The 21,183-nt window shown below is 47.0% G+C and overlaps 4 protein-coding genes across 4 annotated transcripts; 3 read left to right on the top strand and 1 right to left on the bottom strand.

The window, feature by feature from the left end:
- The first annotated feature begins 233 nt into the window (after positions 1-233).
- Positions 234-9,921, top strand: ranbp9 (RAN binding protein 9). The gene is made up of 14 exons (XM_088310955.1): positions 234-844; positions 2,116-2,227; positions 3,209-3,261; positions 4,610-4,777; positions 4,861-4,883; positions 5,519-5,703; positions 6,631-6,743; positions 6,992-7,100; positions 7,220-7,374; positions 7,527-7,659; positions 7,822-7,940; positions 8,003-8,154; positions 8,283-8,394; positions 8,482-9,921. Exons 1-14 carry the CDS (start codon positions 622-624, stop codon positions 8,610-8,612), a joined length of 1,788 nt encoding a protein of 595 aa, XP_088167081.1. The 5' UTR covers positions 234-621; the 3' UTR covers positions 8,613-9,921.
- Positions 9,922-10,549: 628 nt separating this feature from the next.
- On the bottom strand, positions 10,550-12,674 carry nol7 (nucleolar protein 7). The gene is made up of 7 exons (XM_088310956.1): positions 12,451-12,674; positions 12,140-12,200; positions 12,014-12,063; positions 11,835-11,942; positions 11,347-11,468; positions 10,920-10,997; positions 10,550-10,847 (listed from the first exon to the last, which is right to left on the bottom strand). Exons 1-7 carry the CDS (start codon positions 12,633-12,635, stop codon positions 10,777-10,779), a joined length of 675 nt encoding a protein of 224 aa, XP_088167082.1. The 5' UTR covers positions 12,636-12,674; the 3' UTR covers positions 10,550-10,776.
- Positions 12,675-13,199: 525 nt separating this feature from the next.
- Positions 13,200-15,363, top strand: epdr1 (ependymin related 1). Its single transcript, XM_088310957.1, has 3 exons — positions 13,200-13,514; positions 14,270-14,478; positions 14,880-15,363. Exons 1-3 carry the CDS (start codon positions 13,261-13,263, stop codon positions 15,071-15,073), a joined length of 657 nt encoding a protein of 218 aa, XP_088167083.1. The 5' UTR covers positions 13,200-13,260; the 3' UTR covers positions 15,074-15,363.
- A 391-nt stretch (positions 15,364-15,754) lies between these two features.
- znf622 (zinc finger protein 622) lies at positions 15,755-20,262 on the top strand. Its single transcript, XM_088310180.1, has 7 exons — positions 15,755-15,897; positions 16,841-17,401; positions 17,907-18,191; positions 18,342-18,504; positions 18,898-19,022; positions 19,210-19,353; positions 19,916-20,262. Exons 2-7 carry the CDS (start codon positions 16,846-16,848, stop codon positions 20,047-20,049), a joined length of 1,407 nt encoding a protein of 468 aa, XP_088166306.1. The 5' UTR covers positions 15,755-15,897; positions 16,841-16,845; the 3' UTR covers positions 20,050-20,262.
- Positions 20,263-21,183: the final 921 nt, after the last annotated feature.

Raw genomic sequence — 21,183 nt, 5'->3', positions numbered from 1 at the left:
TCTTTTGTGCACATTTTTACCTGGCAGTAAAGCTAAATAAATGTGAGCAATGTCGTCATAATGAACATGACAACAAGTGACGACTCAGATGATGACGATAGAGTCAGTTGAGTGTGTACGTGTTGTTTTATTTTTATGTTTTATTCTTGTGTTTACTTTGCTTGCCAACCCCGGAAGTGAGTGCAGCTTCTGTCAACCAACGACGAGTAAGCCACCCGCCGCGTCGGCCAATCACAAGCGCGGATCGGGCTCCGGACAACAAACAAAAGATCTGCGCAGAGCCAGTTCTTTATTTGAGACTTTTCTGCTCGCCTCGCACGACACAGCCTTCCTATACTTTTTTTTTTTTTGCTTTTTCAGCTGCTTGTCACCTCGCGAGCACCAGCGTGTCAGCAGGCCAGGCCGGGCTGGGCCGTGTTCCCATCTTGTTTGCCTTGCGAGCGGCCCATGTTCACCTGAGCGTTTGCTTCGCAACGGTCCCTTTGCCTTTCTGGCGGAGGCGGCCGAGCTAAAGGCGCTAGCCGCTCGGCTACCGAGCAGCCGAGCAGCTTCGACTTGACACTGACGGACAGCGGCGACTTGGGCTTGTCGCCGCCGACAAGCCACTCGAGCTTAGCGAGCATGTCGGGGCAGCCGTCGGGAGCGGGCTGCGGCTTCCTCATGTCGGTGGTCGTCCACGGAGACTCGACGCTCAACGAGCAGGAGAAGGAGCTCGGCCAGCGCCTGCGACGTCTCTACCCCGCCGTCAACGAGAGCGAGACGCCGCTGCCTCGCTCCTGGAGCCCCAAGGACAAGTTCAGCTACATCGGGCTGTCGCAGAACAACCTCCGCGTGCACTATAAAGGTAACCGACACGACGCGCTTGTCGACGGGCTGGCTCCCGGGAACACCCGCTCGGGATGATGAAAGCCAGATGCCCGTCGAGGCGACGAGGCTAAAAACAAAGTGGCTAGGCTAGCTTAGCTCGAGAGGACATCTTTTTTTTTCTGTCACCAACGGGCTGGTTCGCTGCTAAAGCGCAAGAAAAACAAAAGTCACAAACATTCCAGTCAGCACTTTCGAAGTTGTAGGGAGAAATAATCCAACAAATGGTCAAACTTGAGTTTGAACGTCCCAAAGTGTTGTCTCTGCATTCTATTTTTTTCTTGTTGTGCTAACTGTTTAGCACCAGGCGCTAACCTTGGCAGGAAATGCAGAGCGAATATCCTCCAAAAAACACGGCAACGCTTTCTAGAAGCTTCCTGAAGAAAGGAAGCTCCAACAAACATGATCATGTCACTTGTGGCCATTTAGCACAAATATTATACATGCATCTAATTCGAAATCTAAATTGATGTTCGATCTTGGTTAGACCAATCCATTGAAACTGTACATCAGTTTTAAATATCTCTTGTTATAAATCCACATATCTATATTTTTTCTCTTAACCTTTTAAATTCGCCATCAACGTCGGACCCCTGCTTCTCGGACTGTCTTTCAGAAAAATTTGTGAAGAATTAACGCTTAGAATCTTTAAGATAATTCTGTGCAAAAAAAAAAAACATGTTTGAGAAGGAGATCAGATCATAAAATATAGAAATGAGGGCCTCTATTAAAAAAAAGTCAGTGAATATGTCAATTTTCAAATGGCAAATAAAGACGGTTCACTGTGTACTCAGATTTATCCATCTATAATCAAATGATAGCTTTCTTGTGATGTCACGTTTTTTCCGTGATGACGCGCCACCAAGCATTGTTTTGTCGTGTTGAGTTTTCAATAGAGAACCTTCCCGATCTCGACTGCCAACATGGCGGACGGAAAATCACGTGGTGGAAATTCACCTATTTATGCCAGGGGTCACCTACGTGGTGCTCACGGGCGTCAGGTAGCCCCCCCCCCCGCACCCCCAAGTGGCCCGCGGGCATGTTCTAAATATAGCTCACCTGGGATGAGCCTTTGTTGGGGTTGTTATTGTTAAGTGTTGCATATGAAACATATGCATGAACACCTTTAAAAACGCATTTTGACATCACGTTTCAGGGGCTTCGCTAACAACCAATCACAGCTCAGGCTTTGAACATTAGGCGTGATGAAGCTTTGGCGTTGTTCTTATGGCTTTGCCGCGTTTCCCCAAGGGCACGGCAAGACCCCAAAGGACGCGGCGTCTGTGCGGGCCACGCATCCCATCCCGGCGGCGTGCGGCGTCTACTACTTTGAGGTCAAGATCATCAGCAAAGGCCGAGACGGGTAAGACCGAACACACGTGGCTCCACACGTTAGTCGACAAAAACTACAAATGAAATGTACAATTCAAATCATCGACTTGTTTGCAAAGTTGCTTTGAGCTATTTTTGAATTGGCTTGTTACTAACAGCTGAACGTTGACTGCCCGAATGTGTAATCATGTGAATAAACTGGAGCATGTGGGCCTTTTGCTTGTTGTACCTCTGAAAATAAAATTCAAATTCTGTCGTTTTACAGCCGAAAATCTACTCCAAATCTCTATTTGGACCACCTCAGGCAACCTCATCTTAATCTAGTCTTTGTTTTGTTGGGCTGCAACTATTCATTGTTTTTAACCATAAAATGAATACCTTACATTGAGGGCTGCAACTAATGATTATTTTAAGAACGGATTTTTCTTTCGATTATTTTGGTGAGTGATTGATGAATTGGATTAAAATGGTTTTCATTTCCATCCTTTTATTCAAGAGCGAGGCTTTTCAAATTGACCGTGCAAAATCATAAATTACGATTCCGTTTTGTCCAGAACATGTTGAAAAACAGACAAAAATGTTGATCATTGTTTTCCAAAGTAAGAGCAAATATTTGAGATTTGATTCAACGCAAAAATGATCCGTCTGCTTTCCTGGGGGACGACTGAAATCGGAGAATATTTACTCTTCTGAAATCCAGAGCATTTTAAATGAAAAAAGTTAGCGAAACGATGATCAACAATAATGACTGATTCATTTTGTCATCCACTACACGTCTAAAATACACGACGATGTCCGGATCGTAACCCTCAGCAGGGCAAGGAAGGGACCGCAGATGGGGAAAAAAAAAAAGTAAATTGCATTTCTTAGCTATGCAATCAGATTAAAAAAATTCCCGATTAAAATAAATAAAAGTTCCAGTTAGTTTTGTCGACGGCATTGTTGAAATGGACCCGTTTGATGGTTTCCAATGTGAAATGTGTGTGTGTGTGTGTGTGTGTGTGTGTGTCAGGTACATGGGCATCGGCCTCTCTGCTCAGGGAGTCAACATGAACCGGCTGCCTGGTAAGACGACACCGGCAAACCTTTTGGCTGTGACCGCACCCAAACGCTTCAACTTGGACTCGTCGGAACGCAAACGTGATCGACTGACGTTAGCTTAGCTTTAGCGCAGGCGGCCGACACACGCAACATCGCAAGCGTAACGATAAACATCGCGAGCTTTCTTACAACGGGAGCCACGTCCGACCGACTCTTGCATTTGACGTGCACGTGCGCTTCCGTAGTCGTGAGCAAGCGACACGCGGGTGTGTCGTTCTTCCCGCCTAACCTACATTCAGACGTCACAAACTGGTTCTGCTCAGTGCCGTGTGAACTCATCATTCCAGTGTTGCGCACGCCAAGATGACCGACAAAAGCACAAGTGGCGCTTTAATTTGAAAATAAACCCCTTTTTTTTTTTTTTTTTTTTGATGCGACCTGTGAAAGGACTCGCCGCACGCGTGACGTGACGCTCCTCGGCTGCCAATATGCAGGCCGAGTGGGGCCGCGGCGTCTCTGTCTTCTGATTGGTCGACAGATCTCGGTATTTCTTCCGCCATGCGGCGAAGAACTTGATTTTGCGCGGCCGTTCCCGATGCCGGCGAGTGACTCGGAGAGGCGGCCCGACAAATGAGTTTGCACCCGCCGTTCACGATGAATGAGCGCCGGCGATCCGTTTTTGGCGCCACAAAGTGAAATCGCAATGGCAATATTTTGTCCATGAAATTATCAATCTGGTTCAATTTTGTTGTAAAAGACAAAATCTATGCTTGATTTGAGTGTTAATGGCGGGCGTCTGTCTCACCGGCTTAAATCGTGAAATTCATTTGATGGTCCGTACTTTGCAACGTTGCCACATCACGCAACGGCAATTCCTTTTTTGAAGCTCCGCCCTGCGCCTGTAACGGCAACGCAACGGAGGCCGCGCCACCGGAACCTTGGCTGACGGTCAAGTTGGAAACGACGTTTCTTTCCATTCTATTTTCTCAACGCACTTTTTCCTCAACAAACGGACCCACACGAAGCTTTTAGGAGCCAAGAGCCGTCGTCGCATATTTTGGAAAATGATTTGAAATGTTGACATTTCAACAATGCGCAACATTGTTTTTCATTTATGAACTGAATTTTTTTTTGGGGGACGCAGCGGCCCCCAAACTTTTTCTTGCCACCGTTTCGATAAAACCGGCATAGAAACACACAAAAACTCGGGTTGTCAATTATCGATTGATGATCCTATCAATAATTTTCTGTCGTAATCGTGTAATTGCCCCGAAGCGTGGGCGTGACCAAACGTGGTTCCAAGTGGCGCAAATTCTTTATTTGATTTTTTTGTGCTCCCCTTTCAAACATTGTCCTCGTGTGCTTTCACCAGGTTGGGATAAGCACTCGTACGGTTACCACGGTGACGACGGCCACTCCTTCTGCTCGTCCGGCACCGGGCAGCCGTACGGGCCCACGTTCACGACGGGCGACGTGATCGGCTGCTGCGTCAACCTCATCAACAACACCTGCTTCTACACAAAGAACGGACACAGCCTCGGTCAGCAGCATTAAAAAAAATCATCAAATCAAAAAAAAAAAAAATCTTTTGGTGTTGCTGACGCTTTCCTTTTCCTTGGGCAGGCATCGCCTTCACGGACCTCCCCGTGAGTACTCGCCTCAGCTCGGTTTGCCGCCTCTTGCGAACGCATCGTCGCGAATCTCCGTAAATGTTCACACGTGCTGATCTTTGAATAAGGGGCGGCGAAAAGTATTTCCAGAACACAGACAATATTTCAAAACATTAGCAAAAATATACATTCATATCTTTTCAAAATACATCAATGTTGTCATGTGTTCAACTTTGAGGGGGAAAACTGCATTAAATCCATTTCCAAATACGCTGATGGCATAAAAAAATGTGACAAGTCAAGAGAGTTTTCCACTTTCCGCATGATCGCTATTACACACCGCTATTGTTATTCTTTGGATCATTTTTATTCGGACTGCAACAAAATGTTTCCTCGGCGTGACAGCTCTACATGGCCTGCATTAAATATCAACGGCTAATTTTAGAGACGCTGCTTCAAGAGCCCCACGAGGGACATTTCGACGTCACCGTATCTAAACATTGCGGCGAGTAATACACGACATATACGTCATGTCCCATTCAATATTTTTTTCGTCTTTTTTCCCATATTATGCCGAGATGAAACGCATCCAGAAAAATGAAACGGAATTCAAGTTGCTTTCCTAGTTTGAGTGTGACTTTTTTTTTCTTTTCTTTTTTTTGCTCCCACAGCCCAACTTGTACCCGACGGTGGGCCTGCAGACTCCGGGCGAGGTGGTGGATGCCAACTTTGGCCAGCACCCGTTTGTCTTTGACATCGAGGACTACATGCGCGAGTGGAGGACCAAGATCCAGGCGCAGATCGACCGCTTCCCCATCGGCGAGCGGGAGGGCGAGTGGCAGTCCATGATCCAGAAGTAAGAGCGTTCAAGCACACTCGCGCCTCCAGATATGCGTCTCGACTGCTCGCTGACCTTTGCGTTGCGCTCGTAAACATGAACCCGTGACGGCGATCCGCAATGTCGCATCAAGCTCCGGCTAAAGCAAACGCTAGCTAGCGTTTGTGCATGACGCACTCAAGTGCATTTCCTGGTCTTTGCGTCTCGAGAACGGGCTTCTGTTCTCCACGGTGTGCTCGCGAGCACGTGCGCGAGCGTGCTCCTGCCGTGCCCTGATGGGATTATCTGTGCCGCTATGATTACTTGTCCTGCCTGGATTTAATCTGCGTTTGTTGGGCCTGCTGTTCTCTCGTCTCGTCACGGCGCCGGATTAAAAGCGGGAAGTTGTCGAGCTGCCGACGCTGCGTCGTCGTGTTGTGTTTTGGTCTCGTGTGATGCGGCTCAACTCGAACAGCGCCGACATCGCGTCAACGTCTCCAGTTTGGTTTTTTTGCAGTCAACAAATAGGCAACTTCCACTTTAAGAAAAGAAAAGATAAGAAGAATCTCTGTTTGCAATATTGTCCAAATAAGAGGCAGAAAAGTGTTTGTCACGCCGAGTTAAAGTTGCGAAACCGAATGATCGCATCATTCCAAACACCATATTTGGACCGTCAACCGACTGCTACTTTACACACACGAAGCAACGACGCAAACAAAGTGAGCATACAATGATCTTCACGGGCAGACGTGTGATCGCTTTGCTCTTTAGGAACAAGCACGATTTCTGAAGTGAGTTGGGGACGTGCTGCGTCTTAATTGCGCAACATTTTGCCTCGTTGAGCTCACTACTGCCTGGCATGTTGTGGCACAACGTGGTACTACACCAGAAAACGCTTCACCGTCATGGAGTCTCAGCATGTGATGCGCCGGTCACCGCGTCACGATGTCTCGTCTTCCCCCGCAGGATGGTGGCGTCCTACCTGGTGCACCACAGCTACTGCGCCACCGCCGAAGCCTTCGCCAAGACCACCGACCAGGCTGTGCATGAGGAGCTGGCCTCCATCAAGAACCGACAGAGTGAGTTCACCCCCGCCCTCACTCTCATCCGCGACTCACCCAGCCTGGCTCCGCCTTTTAAAGACACGCACATTCAAAGTTACAGACTGCTGTCTAGAACGTGAGGGTGGACACCCGTAGTGGGAGAAAATGTCACTTGCATATTTGAGTTTGGTATTGTTGTTAAATAATGTGAGAACATTTTGTATTGTTTATTATGCAAATAATGAACTTGTCCCAGTCAATGTGATTTTTTTTTTTTTTTGTAGAGATCCAGAAGCTGGTGCTGTCCGGCAGGATGGGCGAGGCCATTGAGACCACCCAGCAGCTTTACCCAAACCTCCTTGAGAGGAACCCGGACCTGCTCTTCATGCTCAAGTACAGCGCTCGCTCACTTTGCATCTTAACACGCCTACGATACGCGATCATTGAACGTTCGCGTTTCATTCTTCGGATGTCTTGAACGCGGCCCTCCGAATATTTTACCACGTCTTCAGGGTGAGACAGTTCATCGAGATGGTGAACGGGACGGACAGCGAGGTGCGATGTCTGGGGGGCCGCAGCCCCAAATCTCAGGACAGTTACCCCGGCTCACCCCGGCCCTTTGGAAGCCCCGCCCACAAAGCCGGCAGCTCGCAGTCCTACCTGACAGGTACGCCGCCACCCGCCGGCTTGGAACATTTCCGACTGCCAAAATGGATCCTTGCATGCGGAGATGCTGTTTGCAAAAATTGGAGAAAGACAAATCATTTTTCTTGTGAGTGTTTGTGGAAAGAAGTGACGCTTGCCTGTGCTCGCTTGCAGGTGTGGACAGCAATTGCTGTAACGGCGTGACGTACAATAAAAGCCATGGCTCCGCCCCTCACAGTCATAAATCCTGCCTCCCGGGGTCAGAGGTCAGCTTGAACGGGAACCGCAGCCAGGCGTCCGGAACCGGGTGGGCACTGACTCGTTGCGCGTGCACGTGACGTTAGCATGTGCTCCTGTAACGCGTCTGCGTGTGCACGTGTGCGTGCATGTCTGATGTGGCGTACGTGGACGCGCGTCATGTTTTGCGTTGGTGACTTTCCTGACGTGTCGATTTGCGTGTGCGCCTCAGCGACGTGGACATGGAGGTGGAGCACTTCACCAACGGTGTGACGGAGTCGTCCTCGAACGGCTTCCTGAACGGTTCCTCCAAACATGTGGACGAGCCGGACGACTGCGACGCCGACATGGGTACGGCCGTCGTTTCGCCTCCGCGCGCGCGTGTGCGCTTTAACACGTCCGCTTTTGCGCAGAGGTGGAGTCCGCCCAAGCTAAGCGTCAGCTGTGCGGCGGCAGCCAGGCGGCCATCGAGAGGATGATCCACTTTGGCCGAGAGCTGCAGAGCATGAGCGAGCATCTCCGGAGGGAATGCGGCAAGAACTCTGCTAACAAGAAGATGCTCAAGGTGGGAGGAATGCGCAAGCGCATGACGACCACTTTTCAAGTACAGACAGTGGTGGATTTGCATGACAATAACATAAGAAGTCATCAAGTGTGTGTGTGTGTGTGTGTGTGTGCGCGCGCACGCCGCAGGACGCCTTCAGCCTGTTGGCCTACTCAGACCCGTGGAGCAGCCCGGTGGGCTACCAGCTAGACGCCATCCAGAGGGAGCCCGTGTGCTCCACACTCAACAGTGCAATACTCGGTAGGTGGCGTCGCCGTGGCAACAGGCTCGCAGCGCAGGCCCTGGTTTTGATTGCCATCTGCCGCTTGTGTCTTGTCACCTCCCCAGAGACGCACAACCTGCCCAAGCAGCCCCCTCTCGCCCAAGCGGTGGGCCAGGCCGCCCAGTGCCTCGCCATCATGGCACGAACGGGCAGCGGCTCCTGCGCCTTCGCCTCCGTGGACAATTACCTCCACTAGCTGCACACGCACACGCACGCACACACAGACACACACGCACACAGTAATGAACAAAGGTCTTAGTCCACCCTCAGGTTTGCTTTTTTTTTTTTTTTAAACATTGGCAATTCCACAAGAGAAATCTGTTTTGAAAAATTCACCAAGATGGTGCCAAAGAATTAGTTTTCGCTGACTGAAACTCCCAAACTTGATGACAAGATGGGCACAAAAGAACTTTTCTTGTCAAACTGGAACCCCTCAACTCACTTTGCCATAGTTTGACACCAAGATGCTGCAAAAAGGCGCCAAAGCACTATTTTGATCTGAAAGAAACTCCTCAACTTACTTAAACAGGACAGCAAAATGTTGTAAAAGAGCTTCCTTTCTTTACTTGAAGCTCTTCAACTTCCTTCAACATAGTTTCTCCACAACATGATGGCGCTTTATTTTGCCTGTCCAAACTCGATCCTCGAGGGCCGCCGTCCTGCCCCATTTTTGTCTCACCTGACTCAAATGATCAGCATCTGATGTGTTGCAACGCGGACAAAATGGAAAACAAGCCGGACCGCAAACCCTCGAGGATCGGAGCTGGACATGGCTGTTTCGGACTGAATCCAAGATGGTGGCAAGCAACGATTATCAGCATCTAAATGAAACTCCTCAACCAAGCTCCTTCCCTCCAAGATGGTGCCACTGTCCTATTTTTAGGATTTATATGTCGTGTTCAAATGAGTTGAGGAGTGTTACTCGGGGCTTTGCCGCCCTCGTCTGGCAACAATAGGCAATTACAAGCGATTCATTCATTTAAATTGATTTGAATTTTTTTTTTTCAATTTTCAATATTCAAGAGAAATGATGCGCAAATGCTACATCATAGAAACCAAGTGAGCGGTGGTCCAAAACTTGCACACTACTGTGCGCACACACACACACACAAACATAGACATACGCATCTACACACACCGCCTCCCTTTATGTGGTAAATGGGAAGCAGCCCCCGCCCCTCCTCCAGTGGCTGTCCACATGACTTGACTGACTGCTGGCGTGACGCCGGCCCAGCGTAGCCATCTTGAATCTGACCCTCGCCCCCTCCTTAAGAAAAAAAAAAAGAAAAACAGTGAACCCACCACTCTCCCCTTCCTGTTTGTTTTTTGTATACATTTATTTTGTGCTGGCGTCAAGGGGGGGGGGATCCTGGATTTTAGTCTGTGCGGGTTTACGAGGTGCACACGCCGCCGCTCATCTGACAGATTCTGATTATTCTAATTCTTGTTACTTGCATTGAGTTTACGGCCACTTGTGATGCTAATAAAGGACGCCAGCCGGTGGACATGTGACCTCTTGACACCAGAAACACGCACACGTCGGGTCGCTTAAGCAGCATCGCGGTGTACCTAGCGGGGAGCACGTTCGCATCTCATCTGCCGTTCCAGGTTTTTTTGGGAGGCAAACATTCTGGAAAAAAATAAACCAATTGGAATGCGCCCTGTGATTCGACGGATGCGAGAGGTGTCCTCGGTACTGTTTCAAGTTAAAGCGCCATTACAGTATTTAAATCCGCTCCGGTGCTTGCATGTTCTCGTCACGCCCGCGTGGCTTTTCTCCGGTTTTCTCCCGCATTGCAAAGACACGCATGCTCGGTTGACGGGACGCTCGAAATTGCCTCTTGGTGTGAGTGTGAGCGTGAATGATTGTTTGTCTTTGCAATTGGCTGGCGACCAGTCCAGGGTGGACCCCGCCTGCTGCCCGGAGCTAGCTGGGAGAGGCTGCAGCGGATCCGATAATGGAAGGATGGAGCAATTTGCACATGATTTGTGAGTATGGCCTGCAGTGTATTGACCCTTTTCACTCGCAAACGTGTCACTTGCACCGTTCCGTCTCTGCAACTCCGAGCCTGCTCTGACGAAGCCTGAAACCATCCTGATCTTTTGAATCGGGTGTTTTGGAATAATGAGAGGTCAACTTTAACAACTTTAATCGCATCCAAAAAAAACAATCGTGTGACAAATGAGACACAATTGCACGCCATTCGTCCCTTTGACATGTGGGCAAAACCGGTTACTATGGCAACACTGTCCTCGCGCTCATCCTTGATTGGTCCTCACTCAAACGGAAAGCGGACTGGACTCGGCCCAAATGTTTAGCGTCCAGTCACGGCGCGAGGGCGTGTCTTGCCGGCGTCCAATCAGCCGGAGGGAACCTGCTTGTGAATCCAGCGCCGCTTCAGCTTGTCCGCTTTTCTCTTTTGCTCGGGTGCTGAAGGACGACAACGCGTTACGTAAGAACAAGTCTCGACAAGGTCGTTTTAGCCTTTTCGTTTTGCCTCACCCCATCGGCTCTTGACGAAGCAAAAGGCCGCGCCTTTGGTCTTCGACGTCTTATTTTGAAGGGACAGCAGCTCGTTGCCTGACAGGAAGACAAACGATAGCGTTATATACTTGCATGGTTTTCATCGTGCTACGTTTGAGTGGGCGGGTCCTTCTTCGGAGGCGGAGTCTCTTCCAGAAAGTTTAACTGAAACCCAACTGTCAACAAATCCAAAAGGAAATAATGTGAATCCAATTAATCATTTCCAAGCCCCCCAAAGTAGGAAGGAAATCCATTTCTAGCGACACAAATTTGTAAGTGCTCCAAAGTGACCACAACACTTTTTAGTAAAGTTCGTCATTTTTCTAAATCATATTTTGTGAAGGGTACCAAATTAACCATTTGGAACCTTCCACCAAAGTTAAAGTCAAGTCGGCGTCACGCTTACTGGTGCTGCGGTAACGTTCCGGGCCGTACAACTGCGCGTGGAGGAAATCCTCGGCTGCCTTCTGCTGAAAGGACGCCAACGGTTGAGGTTGCATTGTCGTCACTTTGTAGTTACCCTTCAGCCTGAAAAGAAAAAAATATATTTAATTGTTGTAAATGCCATTTGGTTCCCTTGCACATTCCTTTTTTGATTTTTGTTGTCAAAGTCATCGCTACCACTTTCTTAACACCCTCCTGCAATGTGCAACGGAAGGGTACCAAGAAAAAGGTGGGCAAGGTAGCAAAGTGAACCGTACAAACTTTTTGGAGTGAAAGGGTACCAAAAGGGGCAAAGTGAGACCCAGTTTGGTTCCATTTGGAATCATTTTCTTTTGTAAGAAGTTGTGATGTGTATTTTGGCACCCTTCGGTGTGTTTGGGCGGAGCTCGATTCACTTGAACTTTGAGTTGTGAAGGTACCAAACCGTGGCGCTTTTTTTTTTCTCCGTACTTTCGGGAGTGTTCTTGTTTCTTCGTCTCGTTCTTGTCGTCATGGTCTTTTTCGTCGTCCTCGTTTTCATCTTGATGTGTCCCTTCGCCTTCTTGCTGGGTCTGCTTCCTGTTGGAAAGAAGAATAAAATTACCATCCCGATATGTGTGAGAAAAGATGAGCGAATGTAAAACACTTACTGTGATGGTTCGATTTGCTCCAGAAGTTTAGCAGAAAGAAGTTTACGTTTCTGTCGAGTGATAGAAGAATGATTTAGAAGTCTACAGTTAAAATGATCAACTTATTCAACTTGAAATGGGAGGAACCTTCTGCTCCTGGAACAGTTCTTGCCTCTTCCTTCTCTTCTCCTTCAGCATGTCCTTCTCCCTGGAAGCAAACATCAACAAGACCTCAAGACTCTCGCTCACTCACTCACTCCAAATCTCAAAAGCAAACTGGCAAGTCGGCCTTCACTTGATCGCTTTTTAACCTTAAACGTCAAACTTTAGCAGCATCTCTTTCCATTTTTTGATTAAATCGGCGGGGCGGGGGGATGGTGCAATCGCAAAACAGGCGTCCGTTGTCAGAAGAGTTCGCGGCTGAACCTGCTTGGCTAGCCTGTTAGCAGTTAGCTTACCTTCTGGCACTTTCCAGAGCCTGCTTGACGCCCCGCAGTGCCTGGGCCTTGGAATCGTCAAAAGTGACCTCCTCGGGCGCCTCGTCGTCGCTGGAGCTCATTTCCAAATTCAAAGTCTCCATGATCTTGCTACTTTTGTCAGCTTTGGACGAGCTCGCTGCTCCACCACGATGCGTGGGCGCCATGTTGGGGCGGTCCTGAGCAGAACTCTCGATGACGACATTTGTTTCCGTTTGCACAGAAATATACTTGTTTAGATTGTTCATTCGAAAGCCGTATGTTTTGAGGCTCTGCTTCGTTTATAGATTTTGGGTGGCTGCGATTTATGCAAATAAAAAAATCCGAAAAACGTGACCGTAAAGGCCATAGTTGTTTAAATCTATTTTTATTTAATTGATAGTTGTAATTGTATTTTATTTTTGCTTTTAAGAGGAGAAGCGATACAGATAATGGATGGATGGATGGATAAGTTTATTGAGAAAATTATTTAATTATTAATAGTAATAGTTTTTTGTCTTCGATGTTATGCACGTCACTTTGTTACAATTGCGATTGAAATTACTCCAAAAATGAGGTTAAGAAATTTCTGTCAATTATTCAATAGTTCGTGCTTGACAGGGGACACACACGCCTGGGAGCGGTTATAAATTTTGAAAAAGAAAAATGTGATCCATGATAAAGTCTTTTTAAATATGTAAAAAAAAAAAAACTTTTACGCTGAAATCCAAACCGGAAGTCGTGTCGCGCGATCTTTTTGCGAGCTGCAGGCGTGTCTTCCATTCTCGGTGGACAACGAAAAGGGACGCCACGATGCAGCAGTTGATCGGCGTGTGGTTTGTGCCGCTTGTGCTGCTGCTGCTGGGCTCGGTGCAGCTCCGGCTGGCCGAGGTGGAGGCGTTGGAGGCCGCAGCGTCGCCCTGCCAGGCCCCGCTGCAGTGGGAGGGGAGGTGGGTGGTGTACGACCACGGCACGGGCAGGAACAACCGGGCCGCGGTGTCCTACGACGGACAGAACCACAGACTGCGAGTGCTGCAGCAGCACAAGAAGCACACGCCGTGTCAGAGGTGCAAAACGCGCACATCACACGCACACCCAAAAACTTAGTTTTCGGGCAAACAACCGAACTACTGGTTAGAAAAGCACATTTGATTTAGAACGCACTTTTCCCAGTGTGGACTTGTAGAGTGTGCGTTACGTAGTTCTAGAATCCAATCATCCATCTTTTTGAATGCATTACGTTTATTTGCAGGCGTTCTGGTTTTCTGCAGCCGCTATGTGGCAAGACTCAACTTGCTTGACTTTGTGCCAATTTGACTTTGGATTGTTTACCAAAGACTTGCCGGGGGGGGGGGGGGGGGGGGGGGGTTGGTTGACATTATTCCAAATAAGTTTTGCTCTTCACATCTTTCTTGGATTGGCTTTTTTATTTTAGATTTTTAATTAGCATGCTCCCCCCCCCTGAATTGGGCCTCATTCACAAACAGCTTATGCAACCCCAAGAAAAAAAATGGCCCATCCAAATATTTGCTGCACAAATCTGTGATTCAATCCGCGTTTGCGTTCTACTGCCACCTGGGGGCCAAGGCATGCACACCAGGAGCAGCACAACATCCACTGAATGTTATACAATACAATACAACTATATTTATATGGCGCATTTTACAACAGGTGGAGCTGTGACAAAGCGCTTTCCATATGGTCTGTCATCAGCCGTCTACTTCACCCACTGATTTGACTTAATGACGTCATTCCAGTATTTTTGTTTAAAAGACGGTCGTACGCAGTAGTGACGACCATAAAGCGTTTGTTGTCATTGCAGGTACTTTGAGTTCATCTACTTGTACGAGAGCAGGCTGATGTTCCAAATCGACCAGAAGACGGGCGATTGCGCCAAAATGGAGCTGCCCGAAGCCTGGGACCCTTTCGACATCCCAGACAACTCCACCTTCGAGGACCAGTACATCATCGGCGGCCCCGGCGACAACGTGGAGGTGCAGGAGTGGTCCGACAGGAAGCCCGCACGCAAACGTGAGAGCCCGAAACGCCTTTTCTCATCGTCGTCATCATCAACAAAAAAATTGAAATAGTTCAGATTAAAAAGTAACCAAAATTTAAAATGACAAACTACCACACTTTTCATTTGAATTCTTTTCAAGATGGCCAGAGCCAACTGACAGTCGACTCCACACTCACTCGCTGACACCCACGTCACTCACCAGTTCAGACCTCACTTTTTAAAGCCACATCCGCTCAAGTGACTGATGCTACAGTAAATTGTGTGAACCCGAGTGGACAAAAATTAAACCTGCTCTGTATTTCCATTAGAAGTGCTCAACCGCCTTGTACTGTATGGAAAAATGTACCTCAAAAGCCCAAATTGTCCAAGCCATGGCTCATATGTGAAGGTTGTGTATTTGTGTGTGTGTCAGATGAAACGTGGGTGGGCGTGTACACGCTGCGCGACTGCTACCCGGTTCAGGAGACGTACATCAAGAACAGCAGTGTCACCACGTCCATGCGTTTCTTCAACCTGCAGCTGGGCATCAGCGACCCCAACGTCTTCACACCGCCGCCTGGCTGCCAGGCGGCCCGACTGCACGCCATGGCCCCCGAGCGCTGCTGAGCCGCTCGGGTCGCATCCCCCGGCGGGCCTCGGGAGGCAAGATCCACCTGGGATATCTTTGCTTTTTAGTTCAATCAAAGCGACAAGAGCGGAGCATGAGTCATGATATAATGTGACGATAATAAAGCAGATGATTCATACAAAATGCCCCTCTGTATATGCCCGGATGTGGCGACCAGTCTGTTATTGTCTGCACTGTTAACCCAAAAAAAATAAAAAAATCTGTGGGAGCTCAGTCAATTTCGACAGAATTCTGAATGAACTAATTCAATAAAATATTTGAAATTGTGCTCACGTGAAAGTGGTCTTTCCTGCGTTTTCAACAAAGAATTTACATCGTCATATTGTCCCACGACTTAAAGGTATAAATGAGAACACCTTCGCAAATTATTTTCGTGCACACAACGTGCTTACTTAGTTGTGCCAACTAACATGTTGCTATAAATGATAATTATTATATTAGTTGCAACTTAAATTATGGTATTGTTTTAGCCGCCCAAAAATGCAAGTTTTGTTTTTTTAGAGTGTGTATGTTCCTCAAATAATCTATTAATTTTATTTATTTATATATATTTTTTAGAAAATTCTTCATTTCATTTGACTGCGGAATGAACTTTTATTTTTAAATCTTTGTTGTTGACATGACGTTGCAATACCTGAACTACCCACCGAGCGTTTGAGCGGCGCCTTAACATGAAAACAACGAAGAAGAACGAGGTCAAAGGTTACCCAGACGCCTCCCTCGCGAGACAGCGACCCGAACACGTTTACGACTTGATTTCAAAGTATAATTCATTTTTTTGGTGATTCGGCACGCCAAGGAGGTAAGTAGAAACATTTTAAACATTTTTTGTGTGTGACTCTCAAGTAATCTAAATCGTTGCACGTTGCTGTTTTTTTTACTTGTTGACGTCCGAGTAGGGCTCGCAAGCTAGGCTAAGCTAACAAGCGAGCGAACCACAATTGCACGCATTTAAATGGCAGTACAAGACCGAACGAAAAAACACGCTATAAACAATGCAACATTCTAATAAACTAATCGTATTGGATATTATTTTAATCAGCTAGCTTTTTAGATGATGTACAATGACTGACAGTGTGTAAAATCTCAAATATTGCTCAATTAACATGAGACCGACCTGCAATGTCACGTCGATCTTTTGAAGGCAGTTTAAGTGTTACAACGGTCATTTTCTTTGGTAATAAAAAAAAAGGTCGAGGTGTTAATTTCATTTCATTTGCTGAGGCTGAGAAGCCAAGTGCACAAAATGATGTTAAGCTGGTATAAATCTGTGCAACTGCAGAAAAGTCAGAAATGTTTCGACATACTGTAAATGTGTTAAGATGTTTTGTATTGCACGTATGCTATGAATTTGTTTTGTTCCTTATACTTCACAAAGTTTGTAAATAGAATCCGTTATTGTCAGTATTAGAAATTTCCCATTCATTTTGATGATTTGTTTTTATTTCTTAAACCTTAAAATTCCAGTTTGTTCACACAAAGTTCACCTACAAATCTTAAAGTGCATGTTCGCTTCAAAGCCTGCCCAATGTTGTTATGGGTAGAACCAGGAACTGGCTCATGACCAATTTGTTTGTGCATTTTCTACACTGTCCATTTGAAATTCTATTCTGTTTCCAAATAAAGGGATGCAAACTGTTTTCCTGTCCAATTAAAACAAATGGAATCAATTGTGAAGGTCATCTTTATTTGCAATCCTATCCCAAACATTTTGTGAGTAATCTCTTATTGATTTTGTGTTCAAGCCACAATGTCGTCGTACACGTGCATCAGCTGCCGCGTGGCGTTCTCCGACGGCGACGTGCAGCGCGCCCACTACAAGAGCGACTGGCACCGCTACAACCTGAAGCGCAAGGTTGCCGACATGGCGCCCGTCAGCGCCGAAAACTTCCAGGAGCGCGTCCTGTCGCAGCGCACCGCCGCCGAGCGCCAGCTGAACGACACCACCGAGACCTGCGTCATCTGCAACAAAAAGTTCTCCAGCGCCAACGCCTTCGGCAACCACCTGCGGTCGCAGCGCCACCGGCAGGCCGAGCGCCGCGCCCTGCACGCCGCCCGCCAGCAGGTGGAAAAGCTCAAGCAGAAGAATCTGGAAAAAGGGCTCGGCGGCGAAGACAAGGCCGACCGAGACGCCAGGAACGAGGCTCTGCAGCAGGCCCTCAAGGAGCAGCGGAGCGCCGGGCGGCCCAGGACGGGTCGGGAGGAGGCGCCAGCAAGGAGCAAGCCGGAAAAAGCTCCGCGACTCGTGTGGCTGGTGGAGCAGGCCAAGCGGAGAGAACACGAGGAAGGGCCCGCCGCCGAGGAAGGTTCGGTCGCACTTTCAAGTTTTCAAACAATACAGCATCGTTTGCGATGTACAGAAATTGTGTGTTGTGATGTCACGCCATCAGAGGAGCAAGGGTAGTATTTAACAAAAACTTGTGAATAACTATTTTTGAAATGACATTTTTGTTCACAAAATAAAATGCTTTAAAAACGATAACTGAAACTCCAATTAGAAAACAATCTAGAATAAGAGTGAAAATGTCCTTAGTTTTAGTCCTTGTCAATTCCGAGTTCATTTTGAATGTATTTATTTCGGTATTATAAGAAAGGTCATTTGGGAATTGTAGTTTACATTATTACACAATACTGAGCGTGACTACAACTTTTTTGTCTTGCAATTGTAAAATACTTTGTGTAAAAAAAAATAATAATAACTAATGAAAACAGAATGATGAAACCTAAGAAACCCACTGTCAAAGCTAATTAAAACTGTTGTTAAAAAAAAAAAAAGAAAGAACTAAATCACAAACTGTCCTCAACCTGCAGAGGAGTGGGAGGACATGGATGAAGATTTTGAAGAGGTTGATGAGGACGAGGAGGAGGAAAATGAAGATGAGACCACGGAGGAACGAGACTCGACCGCTTGGTCCGACCCGCAGCGGCCCGCCGTCACCGCCCTCGCCGGTTCCATCGCCGTCACCGACTGCCTGTTTTGCTCGCATCATTCCAAGTCGCTGTTGCGCAACGTCGCTCACATGACGACCGTCCACAGCTTCTTCATCCCGGACCTTCAGTACCTGGCGGACCTTCGCGGTCTGGTCCGCTACCTCGGTAAGTCTCAGTTCTGCGTTTTGTGTAAAGCCGCCGAATTTGGCGGGTCAGTCTTGCAGATGTTTGAACAAATTGGAACCGGGCGTCGTCATTTTGGGCGAATGAAATTTGACGCCATTTCTTTGTTTTTGTGTTGTTGTCGTCGGTTAGGCGAGAAGGTGGGCGCGGGGAACGTGTGCCTGTGGTGCAACGAGAAGGGGCGCTCCTTTTACTCGACAGAAGCCGTGCAGAGTCACATGACGGACAAAAGTCACTGCAAGCTCTTCACCGATGGGGACGCCGCGCTGGAGTTTGCCGACTTTTACGACTTCAGGTAACCGTCCCAGATGAAGTCGCTCGTGACCAAAACCTTTACGAGGACCGGGCGAGTTCCTAAACCCGAAAATGTCTTGTATTGATTGATTAGGCAGGCGGGAACGCGTGCTCTCTCCACATAAAGATTTTTACAGCAGCCGTCACCTGTTGCTGTTGTGGCATTTGCAAATTCACCTTTTTGCTGATTCATTTCTGTATTTGAAGAACCCGTTACATGTGGAAAACTCGCTTATTTGTAAAAAATGTCGTCGCGATTGAGGAATCAGGAACGAGTGAGTCCGAAATGTTTCACTCACTTGCAATCCTTCCAAGCTCCGAAAAAGTAAGCGAAATGAGGGAAGGATTTTGAATTCGTCAACAATTCCATTTTTCGTGCTTTATTTTGTAACAGGAGCAGCTACCCAGACAGAGAGGCGGGGACCCACCACGACGACGACCACGACGACGACGACGAGCTTCCCGACGAAAAGAACATTCAATACGACGACGAGACAATGGAGCTCACGCTCCCGTCAGGTGAGCGGCACGGAGTGCCTGAACTTGCTCGTAGAAGTTGAGCGTGATGATGCCGCTCACGTCAGGTTTTTTTTTTTTTTTTATCACGTCAGCTTCTAGCATCAAAATGAAAGTGCTCATATTTTTTCTTTTTAAAATACCATGAGCCATAAACTACCTAACTAATAACTCTATTTCCTTTTTTCAGGCGCCAGGATCGGCCACCGTTCCCTCATGCGGTACTACAAGCAACGCTTCGGAACCGAAAGGACGCTGGCCCTGAGCCACAACAGGAATGCGGTGGGACGTGTGCTGTGCCAATACAAAGCGCTCGGATGGGGCGGCGACGCAGGTATGCAACAAACACACAAAAAAAATCCTGTCCTGAGACTATATCCTTCCCTCTTTTGGCCAAATGGGGTCTGTTTTTGCCTTATTTATTATTATTTTTTTTTAAGATCCTCGATCCAACACTGCTTTAAAGGCATTATAGTAATTAAAAACAAAAAAATGCAAAGTCATTGTTCTAAATTACAGTTAAAACATTGTTTATGCAAATATTTGTAAATTGTCGACAAACAAATCAAGAAGGGGCTGAGGGCAGAACCTTGTGGAACACCCACATTAACTTTGACGTCACATTTGAAAATCATTCTGAATGCTCTTAATTTTTTTTCTAAATTCTGATAGCTTATTGCTACCATAACGCGAAAAGTGATTGGCCGGCTAACGGAAATTAGCATCGAGGATACGGTGATTCTATAACTTCAAACTCCTGCTGCCATGTCACACACAAAGCAGCAACACATCCAATCCAGATCTTACAATATACTCAAGTCCATATGGTAGGGGACCTTCTCTGCCTCTTGATTCTGTTTGATCCCGTGACCAATCAGGGCTGGGTTGTCCGTTAGGTGTGAGCGGCGCGCGTCACGCTGCTCGTGACATGCAGTACGTGCAGAAGATGAAGTCCAAGTGGATGCTGAAGATGGGCATGAGTCACAACGCCACCAGGCAGAAACACTTCCGTCCACAAGTCATCTTCTGAGACTTGAGCGTGCAACTCCAACAAATCGTTTTGCTTTATTTTTTGTATCATTATTGTATGTTATAACAACATTTAATAGAATACTATTTTTCCTGATCAAAATACACATGGCAAAAGTTTTTGGGGCGGGAAGCCCGATCAATGGCGTTTCCATTCATTTTAATAGGGAAAGATGTTTTGAAGTACAGAATAAATTGAAATGATATCTCAAAAGGTGCCTCTATTTTTTTTGCATCGATCTGAACGGCAAAATTCGCAACAGGTGCTTGAGCCTCACTTCAAATAGTTGGCAGTGCACCACGTTGCCACAAGATGACGCCAAAGCACTACTTTTACACCCGACTGTGTTTTCTGTGTTGCTAGCCTGAAAATGGCGCCACATTTTGATGATCATTTTCACAAGGTCGCTTGTGGACGCTGCGTATAAACGGAGGTGATGTCATAAACTCGTTAAAATTGTTCTAATAAAAATTTTGAATCCAACAAAAATAATGTGTTCCCCCCCTTTTTTTTTTTTTTAACTCATTTGACCACATGAGGGTAACGGTGGGGTTGATGGGTCAGTGCCATGGATCCTCTTTTGGACTCATTTGCCGTCTTTGTCTCGAGGATAATAAAAGATGACATGATGTGAGTGGAAGCTTTGCAATAACACACTGGACAAAACCAACACGAAGGATGTGTGGTCGATTATCGTTTTATTTTTATACTGCAAATCAGATGGAAACCGCTTTAATTGGCATCGGATGGCTTGTTCTAGTTCGAATAATAGCACACCCTGCTGGTTAACAGGGAAACTGCAGAAGCAGACTATTTGGTTTTACTCCAATCACACGCTTAAATAAGTACAGTTGATTGTATTTTAAAGAAATACTCTCGTAAGAGAAGAAGTGTCAATTCAATGTCATTACTTTAAAAGGGGTCGTCAATAATTGGTTCTTTGCAGCCCCTCTAGTCTTAACTTGACATTCTGATTAATAGCGTGTTAATAATATGAATAAAGCAGCAAAAAGCACCCGTTTTTAACCATCTTAGGAGTTAACCCTGTTGCCACTTGCTGTCGACTGAAAATGACATCACCGTTGTTCTGTAACAGGTAACAGCCAATCATGGCTCAGCTTCTGAAAAAAGGTA

Source organism: Idiotropiscis lumnitzeri, chromosome 12 (genome assembly GCF_059441095.1).
Source record: "Idiotropiscis lumnitzeri isolate Australia: NSW breed Sydney's pygmy pipehorse chromosome 12, RoL_Ilum_1.0, whole genome shotgun sequence".
NCBI lineage: Eukaryota > Metazoa > Chordata > Actinopteri > Syngnathiformes > Syngnathidae > Idiotropiscis > Idiotropiscis lumnitzeri.
This window is presented reverse-complemented; position numbering and strand designations above follow the sequence as displayed.